Genomic DNA, 17,644 nt, shown 5'->3' with positions numbered 1-17,644 from the left:
TCTCTTTCAAGTAGAAAAACTTACAAAACCACCTTACAATCTCATGAGCCGCAAACTCCTTTATTAGCAAGCCAAACTCCTTTATTGGCATCGTTTGTCTCAGGTCTTGAGGCGTTACGAACAAGCGTCTGGCCAAAAATTGAACGTGAATAAAACAGCTATCTTTTTTAGCCGGAATACATCGGCCGAAGACCGGGATGCTATCTTGACACTAGCCGCTATACCGGCAACTCAGAGTTACGACACTTATCTAGGACTTCCAGCTTTGGTCGGAAAGTCACGGCAGAAGGAGTTCAAGTCTATCATTGATCGGATTGAAAAACGGTTGAATGATTGGAAATTAAAATTTCTGTCGCAGGCTGGGAAGGAGATTCTCTTGAAGGCGGTGGTGCAAGCAATTCCTACGTACAGTATGAGCGTATTCCAATTGCCAAAAATGTTATGCAATAAAATTAACTCTTTGATGCAGAAGTTTTGGTGGGGCCATAAATCGAATGAATCTAGAATTCATTGGATGAGTTGGAAACGCATGGGGCTCAACAAGGAGAAGGGGGGAATGGGATTTAGAGAGTTTACTTGTTTCAACAGGGCACTCTTGGCAAAACAAGTGTGGCGTCTTTGGAAAGTACCGGATAGCTTGGTAGCAAGGATTTTAAAGGCCAAATACTTTCCAAGGGGTGGGGTACTGGATGCTTCTATTGGTTCAAAACCCTCATATGCTTGGAGGAGCATTATTAGTTCAAAGATGCTTATACAAGAGGGGCTGTTTTGGCGTATTGGAAATGGAGGAAAAACCCGGATATGGGGGGATAAGTGGGTTCCTTTACAGAATAGCTCTACGATCCAATCTCCTCCAAACCCGGCTTTTTGTGATTTAAGGGTCAGTGCTCTAATTGACCAGGACCTGGGATGGTGGGACTCAACACTACTTGAAAGTATTTTCAGCAAGGAGGAAGTTGATGCTATTCAATCCATTCCACTCAGTAGTACGCATCAAGAAGATGTACAGATTTGGAGGGGCACGGCAAATGGCATGTTCTCTGTAAAGAGTGCATACCATTTGGCCACGGAAGAAGAGGATAGGAAAAAAGCCAGTAGCTCCATGGGTCTGCACAGGAGTAATGTCTGGAAACGAATCTGGAAACTTAAAATACCTAGCGTGGAGAAGAAATTTATATGGCGCGCCTGTCAAGATATTTTACCCACTCGGGAAAACCTTTTGCGACGGAAAATTGTCAAGGATCCTCTATGCCCGATTTGTGGTCTGGAGGCTGAGACACCCTTACATATATTATGGAATTGCCCATCTGCTATGGATGTTTGGGGAGCTAGTTGCAAAAAGTTTCAGAAGAGTACTTTGAAGGGGCCGATGTTTATTCATATCGTGGAAGAGGTATTACAAACTGGTACCGAAGAGGAAGTCAAAATGTTTATGGGACTCTCACGGCACATCTGGCTTCGAAGGAATGAGACGATTCATGGGGGGCAATTTAGGCACCCAAATACATTAATAAGGCAAGTAAACAATGCAGTGTTGGAGTATGAGAGAGCTGTAGGGGGTGAACAGCATGAGCAGCAACGACAAGAAAACAGGGATGCGCCAAAGTGGATGGCACCACCGGTGGGTCGACTAAAAGTGAATTGGGATGCAGCCATAAACCGTAACGGTGGCAGAATTGGCATGGGAATGGTGATCCGGGATCATACAGGACGTCTTATTGCTGCCCAATGCAGAGTCAGTAGAGGGGTAGTGGAGCCTGCAGCTGCGGAGACCTTGGCGTTATTTAATGCTGTGCGGTTTTGTCAACATTTGGGTGTGCAGCATATCAGCTTGGAAGGGGACGCAACAAATGTGGTGAGGGCTGTAAACGCGCAGGAGGAAAATTGGAGCAGATTTGGTCATTTGGTGTCTGATGTAAAAAATTTGCTTAACCAGTTTAGTTACTGGGAGTGTCACTCTGTGGGACGTCAAGCCAATTTTGCAGCCCATTATCTTGCAAAAATGGCTGCGGGGATGGGAATAAATAAGGAGTGGCTGGGAGAAATCCCTGATTGTATCTCGGATACTATTCGAGAAGAGCAACTTGTAATCTCTTATTGATTGCTTAATAGCAAAGTGAACGTTTATCTTCAAAAAAAAAAAAAAAAAAAAAACAATTTGACTACGCACAAAACAAATTGATAGCCACAACCTTAACACGTGATGGCGGAAATAAGCAAATTAATATAACCACCACACAATTAGCCTTAATTAATACTCATTAGGGTGTGCCAAGAGGTAGCCCTCAACAGCTTTGAAAAGTCCTGAGGCCTTCTCTTTTCCAGCCTTAATCTGCTCGTCCTTGAGTTCATGGTCTCCTATGGTGTGGTACTTGCTGATGCTCTTCAAGATAGATCCTCCATCAGGGGATGCCACTATCTTGATCTCGTAATTGATTTTCTCCAGTTTGTCGGACAAAGCATCGCCTTCAATCACACTGTAGCGATATGAAAAGTTTGCTTGGTCAATCTCTTCAACCTTTTGCTTTATGTAGTTGAATGGGCTGCCTGCAAAATATTGACAAAATAATGTATCTATATGATGCATGCTATGAAACACAAAACGTACAACTCCTTGGAGATTATTGTGGTAGAAATTAACCTTCATCGAAACAGATCTTCTTAATGGTACCGGGACCTCCATTTCCTTCGATGATTTCAATGCTCTTGATGGCCTTTGGAGCAACCTTTGGGATGAGGTTGTCGGAATCTAGGACAAAGCTCTTGAACAGCCTAGCCGGAGGGATAACTGAAGTGGTCTCGGTTTCATAAGTGAACACACCCATGATGAGCTAAGACTTTGGAAGTGATGTGAGAAAGAATGATAATAATTAAGTGGAGAGTTTTTGAGGCCGGGGGATATACGACTAGAGGGTGGTATTTATAATCCAAGGCACAAGCCACAAGGTTTAGCTTGTGTGAATGTGTCCCTTGTAGTTCAACGAATTTCAATTAGTTTCACATATTTCTTTTTCTATGTCCCCACTATGAAAATAAATAATAATTTTGAAAGAGAAGGATTTGTAATTTAGTCAAAGAAAGCACCGTCAGAAATTGTCTATGAAAGTAACCCAATTGATTCCAATTTTATGTGCTAACCTCAAGGTTAGCTTGTGTGATTGTGTCCGTTGTAGTTGAAAGAATTTTAACTTGTTTCAAATAATTCTTTTTCTATGCCCCACCATGAAAAATAAATAATAATTTTGTAAGAGAAGGATTTGTAATTTAGTCAAGGAGAAAGCACGGGCAGAAATTGTTTATAAAAGTAACCCACTTGATTCCAATTTATGTGCTAACCTCGACTATTTCTTTTACTACTAAACCCAAAAGTTCATCAAAATGTGAACAAGAAAAACAAAACTATGGATCAGGAGGGCTAACCACTTATTGAATTAATTACTTGAATATTAGAACACTATATGAGCACTTTCTGGGCTTATAGCATGTTTGAGATTGCGTTTGAGAAATAGAGCTTTTAAGTCAAAAAGAGCTTTTGGACAAAAGCTTTATTTTTAAGTTTTTGCGAAAAGTACGTTTTGGTCATTTTTAATCTTTTTAGACCCTTAAAAACGCTTTTAATTTTTTTACTAAATGAATACTTTTTTCTTCAAACGGACTTTCTGAATATCAAAAACACATTTAGGCCCTTCAAACGCAATCCTAAATAAGCCCTTACTGTTTAATAATTAATTAAAGTGAAACAATGGATTTTAGATGGATTGTCATTAAATTTTAAATTTAAAGGTGATTTTTACTACCACGTCAAGAAGTGTTCACTTGAGAATAAGCATTTGAACGTGTGTGTAACATTTTTCTTTATGTATATGCTTAACATGCAAAATCGTTGCATTTGGCATTTAATACAAGAGTACTGATATACTCACTCATTTTATACCATTGACATTGTATGAGCTAAATGGACTTAAAAAGTTTTACTTTTGTAAGCGATTATTTAACTCAAGTCATGTCGACTATAGTGTGTGAATAAAAGATTTACTCTTTAAAACAATCGCATACCTATTTTTGTTAGAAAGCTTAACCAGTCACGTGCACCATTTTCTAATTTTCCTAAACTTGACAATTGACTTTCATTCAATAAAGGCGGCTGCTGGCCCAATGGGCAACCATATTCTGGCTTCTCTTTTTGGGGCTAATCACTAGATCTAATGCTAAATTTCAATATTTCATTGTGAACAAATAGACTTTTCAGATCAAATGGATATGTCTGGTTATATATATAAAGTTTTCTATCCATTCAAAAGCAGGATCTATATATTGGTGTTTTTTTTTTTTTTTTTTTTTTTTTCTTTACATGGCCATACAAGAGGAGAAAAAAGAAATAAAAATTTGAACTGAACTTTCGCTTCATGAGCCATAATCTTTAATGGATTGAACTACCCTTAAAAATAGGATCTATATATATGGATCACGAGCTACCGCAACAACTTGGGTAGCGACATGCGTCTCTCATTTTTATTTATTTTTGTGTGTAATCTTTTATAAAATGGAGGGATTATTTGTTTTGGGTCATTGTGTCAAAGAAGTCATCTTTATCAACGATGTCTGAAAAAGCAAAGTCCATTTTCAACAATGTGATGGTTCTTTAAAATTTCACCAAAGGTAAACATGTGCACTTGTCGTCCTCAAAAGCTAGATATAGCCAAAGCTTCAATATTTCGGTGTTTCTTTGAGATATTTGCGATTTTATATATGGGTTTGTAATTTTTTTTTTTTTTTTTAATTTTTTTTATAGGCGAAAGTCCTCTTTCCCAAATAATCTCAAATGGGCTTTTAAGTAAAACGAGCAAATTGCACGAACAAAGTCCTCCATCGTTAGAGGACAAGCTTTTCGTTATTTGCATGATGTCTCTCCAATAGATGCCCCAAGTATAAAAGAAAATATTGTTTTGTATGTGTAGTGAGACTAGTACCATGACCCTATTTTTCATAAATTGATAGAATCATATAATATATGTATAGTCGAAACCCTTGTTAGAAGTGCCTTAAAATTGTGACATATGGCGTGAACTCACTGTTTTAAAAAGTTAAACTGATTTTTTAAGGCATAATTTTTGAACTGGTTTTTAAGTGCCTTAAAATATTTAAGTGCCTTAAAATTGTGATATGTGGCGTAAACCTATTTTTTTAAAAAGTTAAACTAGATTTTCAAGACATAATTTTTTAACCAGTTTTTAGGAGTGAACCAATCATTAAACTGGCTTAATTAAGAGCATTTAATGATATTTCATTCATTTTCCTTATCTATGATTTCATTAAATTCAAAAATTTAATGCACGGTTTTATTTTTTCAGAATTTACTACTCGCCAAAACTATAGAAAGACAACATTTAAAATTTAAAAACATACTACATTAATTACTCATAATCGGTCATATCGGACATAAAAAAATAAAAAAAAAATAAAAAAAAAATAAAAAAAAATTGGCCAACTAGCCCATTTATTTAAAAGGAGATTTTTTTTTATTTTTTATTTTTATATATACTTTATTTCTAAGGGTCTGTTTGGGATTACGTTTGAGAAGTAAAGTTTTCACTGTTTATTCTCTTGGAATGTTTCTTTCAAACCACAAAGCTCATAATCAAAAAACTAACAACCTATTGAAGTTCCAGTAAAAAAGATCAAGCAGAAGAATTGTCCAGAGATTATGGGAGAACTACAGTAGTAGCGAGCAAGTGGGTTGCTTAATTGTCCAGTACAAGAGTGTCAATTACAAAAGTTTTATAAGTATGATTTTTTTTTTTAATTTCTCATTCTTCTATAGTGAATTGATTTTCTGGGTTTGGTTGACCCATTGTGGTTTTATTTTTAAAGAGTTCTTTAAAAGATTTCTACTTTGTCACCAAATACTTGTGTTGATTGATTTATTGCTTTCATAATATTTGGTGATTATTTGTGTAGTGGTTAAATTTTTAAATTTCGTATTATATTGAGAATGTACACCTATTCAACCTCCCTTCTAGGTGTTGTTTGAAGTCTTGGGTTATTGTTTTTCACTAACCTTTCATTTCACTATTTGGATATAGATACCAATTATACCAATTGATGGAAGTCAAGGTTGCACAAAATTAACCTCTCAAGAAAACCAGCATGCATGATCATCTCTAGACATTATGTGAGATATCCTTCTGTTCAATAAGGGAAGCCAATCCTTTTATGGCATTCAAGATCACACCCTACAAGGCATGTTCTAAGAACCATCCAAGCGAGCAGAGTGTCATTGGTAAACCTCAATAATCCTTCCCTCAACATGACACTCCCGGGGCTCAAACCCATGATTCTGACTCTGATACCATTTGTTGGATCGGTATTTTGACCATCTCATCTAAAAACCAATTGGTGTCTAGTAAGGGAAACCAAATCTTATTATGGCACTGGAAATTGCACCCTGCAAAGCATGTTCTAAGAGCTGTCCAAGTGAGTAGAGTGGCATTGTTGAACCTCAACATTACCAACCTTTTAAATTTGGTAAAGCTGATATTGTTTTTGTGTTGAGTTATTTGTTAATATTTTTATTTTGATAAAAGAAAACATTAAGTAAGAAGAAAAGTTTTGTACAAACAAAGCCAATATTATTAATTAGGAAACACAAGCAAGTATTGGGCGCACAAAACACCATGCAAGCAACATCTCCAACACAAAAAGCTTTATCTTATTACAGATTTTCTCAACTTTGTCACCCATAGCATCACCCTCAATCACTATGTAGCCGTACGCATGTCAAGTTTGCCTAGTCAACCTCATCTTTTTTTTTTTCTTTTTTTTTTTTTAATTTTGGGAAAAATATAAAAAATCCCCCCAAACTACCAGCCGTTTTCAATTTAGTCCCATAATGTTTCAAAAGTGATAAAGTAGCCCCCAAACTACCAAACTATTGCATTTTGGCTACTCCGTTAGTCAAAACCGTCAATTTGGACGGAAACTGCAAAACGACGTCATTTTGTTATGGGTAAGTTACTACAATGCCCTTTAATAAAAAAAAAATTGAGAAAAATATAAAAAAGCCCCCCAAACTACCAGCCATTTTCATTTTAGCTCCATAATGTTTAGAAAGTGATAAAGTAGTCCCCCAACAAAACGACGTCGTTTTTCAGTTTCCGTCCAAACTGACGGTTTTGACTAACGGAGTGGCCAAAATGCAATAGTTTGGTAGTTTGGGGGGACTACTTTATCATTTTTGGAACATGAGGGGGCTAAATCGAAAACGGCCGGTAGTTTGGGAGGCTTTTTTATATTTTTCCTTTTTTTTTTTTTTAATTGAATAAGGAAAGGGGTACATGGAGGGATCTTTCCCACTTCTAATCCGAACGGAAGAAGAAGTGAGAGATCCTAAAAATGAAAATGGAGTAGGCTCCCCAACAATAAACCCTAAACAAACTAAAACAGCGCAAAAATAAATACAAAAGGAGAGGGCACCCCAACAACAGAGCCCAAATAGTAAAGAACAGTGCAAATACAAGAACAAATTCTAGATTCAATCCACAAGGACCAAACAGTATGCAATGGTGATTACCAATGACCCCAAAAGAACTATAAGTAAGCCGGGCCTATTTTAGAGCCACACAAGGCAGTGCAAATTGCAAAGAAACTCCATGAAGAGTCCGTTGTGGGTGAAATGGTTGTTGCAGAGCATGCACTGTAGAGAACCAAAAATAAGCCGTTGAAGGACGACCACCTACATCAACCTATTCCTCAAGATCAAACCACGTCATGGCAGTGAGATAAAAACCCACAAAAAACAAGACAAACAGCAAAATAAAACTGAAATTACAGAAAAACAGAAGTAAAAAAATTACAACAAAAACAAGCACCAAGAACACCATAAAGCATGGGCATGGGCGGTGGTAGGCGGGTGAAGAACAGATTGGGCACAGGCGAGCAGTGGATGGATCGAGGATCAGTTGGTGGAAATGGGAAGCTAGGAGGCCAGAGAGGGTGGTGGAAGGGCTCGATTGGTGCTGGGGTCGGCGTAGGATAGTAGGTCGGGTTTCGAAAAAACTCGATCTAAACCCCCAAAAACCAGATCCACAGCTAGGATCTTCGGCAAGGCAGTGGATGGCAACGGGGATGGACTGAACGGCGACAGGTTGGGCGGCGACAGGTTGGGCGACAGGCTGGACGATGACGAAAAATAAGGTGCTAAGGACGGCGAGCTGAATGGGAACGAGGGGCTGGACGGCACAAAGTGGACGGTGGTTGAATGATGAAAGGAGAGAAGAGCGGCGACGGGTGGCGAAGCTACACAAGAAAACAAGAACAAAACACAAAGAAACCCAAGCAAAAAACACAGCAAAGAGAGAAAAAAGAAGGGGGGGGGGGGGAGAGGAAACCGCACGAGGGGAGGACCTCACTGGGAGGTGGCTGGGGAAAAAACCTTAAGGGTTTCCTCGAGCTTCTCTCTTTAAACAAGAGAGAGAAATAGGTTGCCTCATCAGGGTCAACTTCATCAATTCTGTGCTTCACATACTTGAATTGGCTGCCATATATATATATATATATATATATAGAGAGAGAGAGAGAGAGAGAGAGACTAGAAAAGGAGAAAAAAAAAAACACCTTGTAACGTATGATGCTTTGATAGCGAAAAATATAGAATTGTACAAGTAAAATGCTAACCTTCGGCAACGGTGAACTTCTTGATGGTTCCGGGCCCTTCATTTCCTTCAATGTTTTCAGCACTCTTAATGGCGTGAGGTGCAACCTTCGAGATGAGGTTGTCAGCATCGAGGATAAACGACTCGAACAGCTTCGTCGGTATGTTGTTACCGTGCACAACAATGATGAATAATATAGAATCGAAAAGAGAGATTAAGAGAGAGTCGAGACACAGATTTACATTTCAGTAAAGTGCTTACGTCCACAGAAGAGTGAGGCTATATTTTACTATTCAATGATTTAGGGTTACAACATAACATATTTATAGGAAAACCCTAATTGTAAGTATTTTGAAAAACCCTAAAATACCCCCCACAACTTATTTGTCCCAAGGCCCATATAAACTAATTAAACTCAATGGGCCAAAAGTAGAATATGAGCCATTTGTTTCAACAATCTCCACCTTGGTGTGTATTCACCTCTTTGAAGATAATCAAGTATTGGGCCTCCACTTGGAACTAATAGGCTTGGGGATGCCACCTCCCCTCCTCTCCTTTCTAGCACCTGGAGACATTTGTCAAGTCCAAGCAATACTTGAACTTGTCTGCATGCATGTCCGCTGCATTCTCAAAAGTGTGAATCTTTTCAAGTAACAATTCATTTGTAGCAACCAATTCCCTGATCTTGTGAAACCTCACATCAATGTGCTTGGTTCTCGCATGATACACCTAGTTCTTTGCCAAGTAAATGGCACCCTGACTGTCACAATACAACAACATTTCACCTTGTTGAATAACCAGCTCCCTGATTAACCCTGTAAGCCACAAAGCATCCTTTGCAGCCTTAGCCTCCGCCATGTACTCCGCCTCAGTCGTGGACATCGTAACCTTAGACTGGATCATAGACCTCCAACATATGGGTCCTCATGTAAAAAGTGAACACATAACCCGTGGTCGACCTCTTGAATTTTAAATCCGCTGCATAATATGAATCTACATACCTGATGACTGAAAAATCACTTTTCTGTTTGACAAAAGTGATGCCATACTCTATACTACCTTTCAAGTATCTGAAAATCTATTTGACTGCATCCTAGTGCTGTCTCCCCAGATTTGCCATGTACTTGCTCACCACACTGACTGCATGAGCCAAATCTGGCCTGCTACATATCATAACATACATCAGACACCCCACTGCACTGGCATATGGGACCTTAGACATGTCTTTAGTTTCTTCAACTGTCTTTGGACTCTGTGAGACAGACAAACGGAAATGATTCGCCAAATGTGTACTCACCGGTTTCGCATTTTCCATGCTAAACCTCTCCAGCACCTTCTTCACATAGCCGGCCTGAGATAACCACAATCTCTTGGCATCCCTGCCACTGTGAATCTCCATCCCAAGAATCTTCTTAGCTGATCCCAATTACTTCATGTCAAATTCTCTACTCAACAAAACCTTCAGTTTGTTGACCTCAACTACACTATTAGTTGCAATAAGCATATCATCCATATACAATAACAGAAAAATAAATAAGCCATCATCAAGGTTCCTTACATACACATAACAGTCATATTCACATCTTCTATCGCCAATTCTGATCATGTAGGAGTCAAATCGCTTATACCACTGCCTTAGAGATTGCTTCAGCCCATAAAGTGATTTCTTCAATTTAGAGACCAAATGCTCATGTCCAGGTTGACTAAACCCTTCTGGCTGCTCCATGTAAATCTACTCATTCAAATCACCATGGAGAAAAGTTGTCTTCACATCCATTTGCTCCAATGCCATGTCATAATGAGCTACCAATGCCAATACTGCTCTGATGGAAGTATGTCTGACCACTGGAAAAAATATTTCCTCATAATCACCTTTCTGCTGAATAAACCTTTTAGTACTAGGAGCCTTGAATCTCCCACCTTTTTTCTGATACTGCTTCCTTTTTCTTGAACACCCATTTATACCCTATCGCCCTCTTCCTCTTTGGAAGCTCCACCAAATCCCACGTCTGGTTCTTATGCAGGGACTCAATTTCCTCCGCCATAACACCCACCCATGTGCTCTTCTCTTGGCTATTGATAGCCTCTTGAAAAGTAGTAGGATCTCCGCTACTGATGAGAAGAGCATAAAAAATCATGTCATCAAAATCGTACTTGGTTGGTAGCCTGATAGTGCGTTAGGCCTGTCTATGGCTATAGTGTGACGCTCCTTAACTCCTAAAGTAAAGGCTCTCTACCCTGAGAAGTGTTCTCCTACACAAGAGTCTCTAACTTTTGCACCACCTGCTTATCACTGCTATTGGTTTCTGGCACCTACTGCTCTTTACCCTGAGTACTCTTCAACATGAAATTTTCATCAAATACCACGTCTCTACTGATCACCGCCTTATTTGCGTTCAGATCCTAAAACTTGTAACCTCTCTCCCGTATCCGAGAAAGACACACTGTCTAGACTTTGGATTTAGCTTCGATCGCTCTTCATTAAGTATGTGCACATAGGCTGGACAACCAAATACTCTCAAACCAGAGTGATCTACCTCATTACTTGTCCACACCTCTTCTGCAACGTTCTCATATAGTGTTACCCTCGGTGACCTGTTGATCAAGTAGCATGCCATACTCACTGCATCTGCCCATAAAATCTTTGTAAGTCCAGCATTCAACCTAAGACATCGAGCTCTCTCTGCAATAGACCTATTCATCCTTTTCACCACACCATTTCGTTGTGGTGTCTTGCGTACTGTGAAATGTCTCTTTATACCATGCTGCTCACAAAAATCTCTGAACTTGTCATTTGTATACTCAGTGCCATTATCTGTCCTAAGGCACTTAACTTTCTTCCCAGTTTGGTTCTCCATTTCAGCTTTCCACAACTTGAACTTAGCAAACGTCTATGATTTGTGCCACATGAAGTACACCCAAACCTTTCTGGAAAGATCATCAATAAAGATCACAAAATACATATGGCCTCCCCGTGATGCTGTCCTCACTAGTCCCCAAACATCAGAATGAACATAGTCCAGAATGCTCTCTGTCTTGTGCGCAGCTGTCTTGAATTGTACCCGATTATACTTTCCTAGAACACAAAACTTACAGAAATCAAGCTTGCACGTTTTAACATCATTTAACAAATTTCTCTTATGAAGCTCCAACATGCTTCACTCACTCATATAACCCAACGCATTTGCCACAAAGCAATACAATCGGACTCAGACTCTACAGAGGCAATTCCACCTACAACTATACTTCCCAATAGTTTATAGATATTCTTTGAACTTTTCTGCCCCATTATCACTACTATCGCACCCTTAGTCACCTTCATTATTCTACTTTCAGACTTATAACTATAACCATTTGAATCCAAGGTACCCAATGAAATCAAATTCGTTTCCACATCTGGTACATGTCTAACATCACATAATGTTCTAACAATACCATCAAACATCTTAATCCTAATATTACTTATGCCAGTAATTTTACAATCTACACCATTACCTATAGTAATTATACCAAAATTAATTGACATGTAGGTGTCAAACCAATCTTTATTAGACGTCACGTGAAACGATTATGCTAAGTCCAAAATCCAAGAATCCATAGGAACTCTGAATTTGATGTACCAGAAAGTATATCACCATTAGCATTGTCTGAATTTTCATCCGCTACATTCATAGACCTTGAGGAGCCTTCATTCTCGTCGTCCTTATTCTTCTTCCAATCTGGACAGTCCCACTTTATGTGCCATTTTTTCCCCGCACTTATAATAGTTGACATCCTTCCTCTTCCTGGACTTTGATCGAAAATTCTTGATATTTGAACCACCCTTGTTACTGCTTTTTCCACACTCAAGGTTACCCTTTACAACTAGCCCTCCTCCTTGAGAACTTTCATCACTGATTTTCTTCCTTTGATGAAAAGCCAACAAGGCTCCTGTAACGTTTTCTAACTCTAAAAACTCCTTCCCCATTGTCAGAGTTGTAACCAAATTCTCATACATAGGAAAAGCTGGGAGTGAATTCAATAACATCAATGCATTGACTTTGTCTTCAAACTTCACATCAACCCTTTTCAAATCGCCAATTACGTGATTGAACACATTGATGTCTTGGTTTAGATCTGAGCCCTCCACCATCTTCAAGTCATACAAATGTTACTTTAGATAAAACTTGTTCGTCAACGACTTTGACATATACCGACTTTTCAATTTCAACCAAATTGCCACCGAAGATTCTTCATCCATGACATGATACATCATATCATCCCCCAAACAAAGCCAAATAGTAGCCACTGCTTTAGCCTTAAGTTCCTTCCAATCTATGTTTGGCTTACCTTCTAGTTTTGTCCCATATAATGCCTTCACCATCTCTTGTTGCACCAACAAATCCTTGACACGTCTCTGCCATAACCCGAAATTACAGGTTCCGTTGAACTTCATCACGTCAAATTTCGCAGAAGATGTGCCAATCCCAGCCATCGTAGAACTAAGCTCTGATACCAATGTTGTTACCATGCACAACAATGATGAATAATATGGAATCGAAAAAAAAAAAAAAGAAATCAAGGGAGAGTCGAGACACAGATTTATGTGGTTCGGCAAAGTGCTTACGTCCATAGGAGAGTGCGGCTATATTTTACTATTCAATGATTTAGGGTTACAACATAACATATTTATAGGAAAATCCTAATTGTAAGTATTTTGTAAAACTCCAAAATACCCCCCACAACTTATTTGTCCCCAAGCCCACATAAACTAATTACACACAATGGGCCAGTAGTAGAATATGAGCCACTTGTTCCAACACGATGGAATAACGGAGGTGGCATCACCCTCATAAGTGAAATCACCCATGATGATCGAGCTGAAAGTTTGGAAATGATTGGAGGAGAGTGAGGAGGGTTGGTTGAACTCTAGAAAGTAGGAGGGGGCGACTGGAGTGGCTTCCCTTTCCGGGTGTTACCATATAAATAGGGTTGGCGAAACGGGTTGACGGGTCAACCCGTTTATGACCCGTAATGACTCGCCACCCGATTAGCCTCCACCTGGACACGACCTGTTTGGCTAAACGGGTGGAAATCTCCAACCTGAACACGACATGCTAAAATTAGCGGGTGACCGTGTCAACCCGGAGACAAAATTAAAGCAAGAGACAGAAATATATTGGAGGCGGAGTGAGGGGGAGAGGGAGAAAGAGACGCGAGATGGAGACGCGAGCGGCGGCAGCATGAAAGAGAGAGAGGTGAAGCTGGTGAGCGGCGGCGTGTTAGGGTTTAATCTAAGGAGTTAAACCTTATAGATGGAATTAGGGTGAGAAGAAAAGAAGAAGAAAGAGACGACTATGGTTTGTTTGCAAAAAGAGAAAGGCAGGAACATTCTCGATGAAGTGAAAGTAGATCTGCAGCTTATTCAATAAAGTTGGACACATGGAGCACATTGCATGCAGATAAAATCAGTTGGCAAGCCTTATTGATATAATGGTTAACAGTTGTATCAAGGGTTTTACCTCTTTATGGTTTTTTCTTTATTTTTTATTTTTTAATTATTATTTTTTAAATAATTTAAACAGGTGTGGTGGGTCACCTATGGGTTGACCCACCAAGAACAAAATAAATGGGTCCGTTTATGACTTAAACCTGGTAACTTCGTGTCGTATTCGGGTCGGGTTCACGGGTCGTGTTAAAATTGCCAGCCCTACATATAATAACTTCTCCTTGTAAGAAATTCCATTTATGGCCTTATGTCGCATTTATTATAATTATAAATAAATACAATTACAGTTTCACCGTAACTGTAATTATTGTAATTATGGTGTTCAATATGATTTATTCCATATAAATAATTCTTGTGAAAACCGTTATTATATTTAATATTATTCTGATTTTATTCCTTGATGGGAGGAGAAAAATCAGCAAACCAATAAAGATTGAGGGTCCCTAACCTATCTATAAATAAAGCCCTGTGTAACTATCTATTGGCACCGGTAGACATAGGTCAGAATTTTTTCCTTCTCCTAAATTTTATTTCAGGTCTATGATGTTGGGATATGCTTGGACAAACATAACTAGAGGTAATTCTGAATCCTTATTTCTGCTGCATATGTTATAGCATTTAATTTATATGCTAACACTGCCCGCTATGAACCAGTGACAGAAAAAGTGTAGACAGAAAAACTAAAGATGCTTCTTCAAGTCGGTTTAGTCACAGTTTAACTCAGTCTCACCGATGTCGACACTAGTGAACACCTATATAGCCAGTGAAGTGAAAATAATTCCAAGTGCATCCCATTACATGATTCGATCCCAACATCTACCACTCACCAAACCACATGGAAGTAAGCTACTTCCATATGCCAATAGACCACCATCTTTAGTGGTACCAATAGACCACCATCTTTAGTGGTAGACTGAGGCTCAAGGTTACTTGTCCTGAAAGTCTTCCTTGTAGATTAAAGAATATTATGTAGTTTTAAATTTTCTTTTCGATGTTCTGATCACTATGAAACTGGAATCATAATTTTCTAGGAAAAGGGATTTGTAATTTAGTCAAAGAAAGCATCTTTGGGAAATTTTTCAATATAAACGACAAAAACCCTATTGTTTCTAGATCTTGCTTAACTAACCTTAATCCTTTCCTGAATATCAAACAAAATAGCTTGTATACATGCGAAGAGAACTAAAGGGAATCACGAGGGCTATATAACGATAATTATAGTAAATAATTTTTTTAAAAAAAAATTGCTGAACGTCAAAGTTTTCTACTTGCATTGTGATTGATTTATTATTATTATTATTATTATTATTGGGAAATTTTCATACTCATTCCTTTAAAAAAATCAAGAACATAAAGCTCTTAACTCAGATAGTATAAATTTATAATAAATCATAGCCAAAGCTATGAGGTTTGAACGTCATAGAAACAAACATAAAAATCTTACAATCAAGTCCTATCTATATTTCAACATTTGCTAACCCATGTCCAAAATTCAATTATAGAACAGATCTGCTCCAGACAAACTCAATCTAATACATAGGTAGCCCATATTTCCAACTTTTATTTTCTCGGCCAGGGGAGTAAAACCCTCACACCGAAACTAATCATTCTCAACCCAAAGGCCAGGATAAAAACTTTCACCCCAAAGAATATTGCGCATGAAAGTATATATGACGAGAAGTCAAACCCTTATTAATAGAAGAAAAAAAAAAAAAACACACACACACACACACACACACAATAAAAAAGTCAGCAAACAGCTACAACAGCCAGGGTGAGAGAGGCGAAGCGCACTAACCGATGCGTGGTGGACAAGATGGAGTCGTTTTGCGCCGATGGCCAGCTGAGGAGCCGAGGAGCACGGTGAGCCGGCGCGTAGTTGAGGAGACTAGATCTAGATTTGAAAAACTAGATTTAAAGCGCAACCTTCGGAAGGCGAAGAGCGGCACAACATGGTTGAGGGCGGATGGAGACAACATAGCATAAACAAAAGGATGGTTAGAGCAATTGGACTGGTCAAAAAAAAAAAAAGAAGTAGGGTTGGGAAAAGAGGAGGGACACATGTTTTCGTATGGGTTAATTATATGACCCTATGCCTATTTTTGGATTTTTTTTTTTAATTTTTTTTATTTTGTCGAAAGGCTTTGCTAGTTGACACAATTTTGCAATGTACGCGGACTAAAAATTGATTTTGATTTTAATGATGGCTGTCGCTAGCCAACAAATTTAAATTAGAATACTCTCTATTTCATTTGAGAAAAAAACTAAAAACAAAAATCTGCTACTATAACTAACTGGATATTATTCAGTTCATTTGAGCGGGAGAGGATCATGTTCCAGCAAATTTGCAGCCTTCATTAATTTATTATCATTAATTCATCAATTTGCAGCCTTTAAAGGCCAATAAACCTTCTCTTCTCTTCGTTCAACGGCAGCCTTCATTATTTCATTATACCGTTCTCTTCTTCTATGCTTTCACAAACTTTGAAACTTATATTTCATGGCGCATATAAAGAAGATCTCTACAAGATATTATTTTTTTTTTAAGAAAAAACTGATCTCATTCAAAAGATTAACAGAGCTGGAGCTCTACATAACAAGAGTTAAGCGCTCTAAATTGACTAAATCAAAAATACAATTAGGCGTTTCCTCAAGCCAAACTTCGTCAGAAAAACTTTTTGCTGCCTCCTTTGCTAGTGTGTGTGCCACCATATTTGATGCTCTTTTAACATGGCACACCTCCCAGCTCTACAAGATATTATTAGGAGCCAATGAGCCACAAAAATGACAATAATTAAAATATAGTCCCTACCGTCAATATATAAAATGATTTTAGAGTGGCTAATTAAATCTATATCAAGTTGCAAAGAAATTAAAGAGTTATTGATGGAACGCCATCAAATAATAGGGATTGTTGACGCATTGTACACTTATTTGAATGACTTTAACCAACGCCGAAGAGCCAAATTGACCTGGCCTCTTTTTAAGTTTGATAAATTAGGTGTAAACAATGATCATGACGTTATAAGTCAAACAATAATTTTTGGCCCAGATCTTTGGCTTGCATAAAATACCACTTTGATGGTGCCATTTCTTGGTCTATTGACCAAGATCCAGAGGACCGGGCCAATTTTTGGCCCATTTCTTATTTGTTTGTATTTTCTGCATTGTATTGCTGTTTTGGGTTTGTTGTTGGGGAGCTCAACTGTTTTTCGGTTTTTTGAGTCTTGTACCCTATCCTTATTTGCTTAAAAAAATTTAAAAAAAAAAAAAAAGTCAAACAATAATCAATTTATCCATTTTTAATGTTTCAAGATAATAATATATATTGGTACCTCTCTGTCACTATAGTTGATTTAATTGGTTGACTTCAAAAAGCTATATTTGAAGGTCATGATATCTGTGATCAATATAGCTTATTGCAAATCGATCGGTGACTGATTTTGATTTTTTCCTATGTATATATGCAAAAGTAAAAGAACATCTCAATTAAGCAAGAAGATGA

General features: G+C 38.2%; 1 protein-coding gene across 1 annotated transcript; it reads right to left on the bottom strand.

The window, feature by feature from the left end:
• Nucleotides 1-2,172: 2,172 nt before the first annotated feature.
• On the bottom strand, nucleotides 2,173-2,876 carry LOC132187665 (major strawberry allergen Fra a 1.05-like). The gene is made up of 2 exons (XM_059602059.1): nucleotides 2,642-2,876; nucleotides 2,173-2,547 (listed from the first exon to the last, which is right to left on the bottom strand). The coding sequence occupies exons 1-2, from the start codon at nucleotides 2,823-2,825 to the stop codon at nucleotides 2,252-2,254; spliced, it is 480 nt and encodes a 159-aa protein (XP_059458042.1). The 5' UTR covers nucleotides 2,826-2,876; the 3' UTR covers nucleotides 2,173-2,251.
• Between the last annotated feature and the right edge of the window lie 14,768 nt (nucleotides 2,877-17,644).

Source organism: Corylus avellana, chromosome ca1 (assembly GCF_901000735.1).
Source record: "Corylus avellana chromosome ca1, CavTom2PMs-1.0".
Taxonomy (NCBI): Eukaryota; Viridiplantae; Streptophyta; class Magnoliopsida; order Fagales; family Betulaceae; genus Corylus; species Corylus avellana.
This window is presented reverse-complemented; position numbering and strand designations above follow the sequence as displayed.

Bases quoted from the DNA above. Each gene is read 5' to 3' on its own strand.
- LOC132187665 (XM_059602059.1), bottom strand. From the start codon at position 2,825: ATGGGTGTGTTCACTTATGAAACCGAGACCACTTCAGTTATCCCTCCG. The intron at 2,548-2,641 runs GTTAATTTCTAC...AATATTTTGCAG, and splicing joins GAAGATCTGTTTCGATGAAG to GCAGCCCATTCAACTACATA.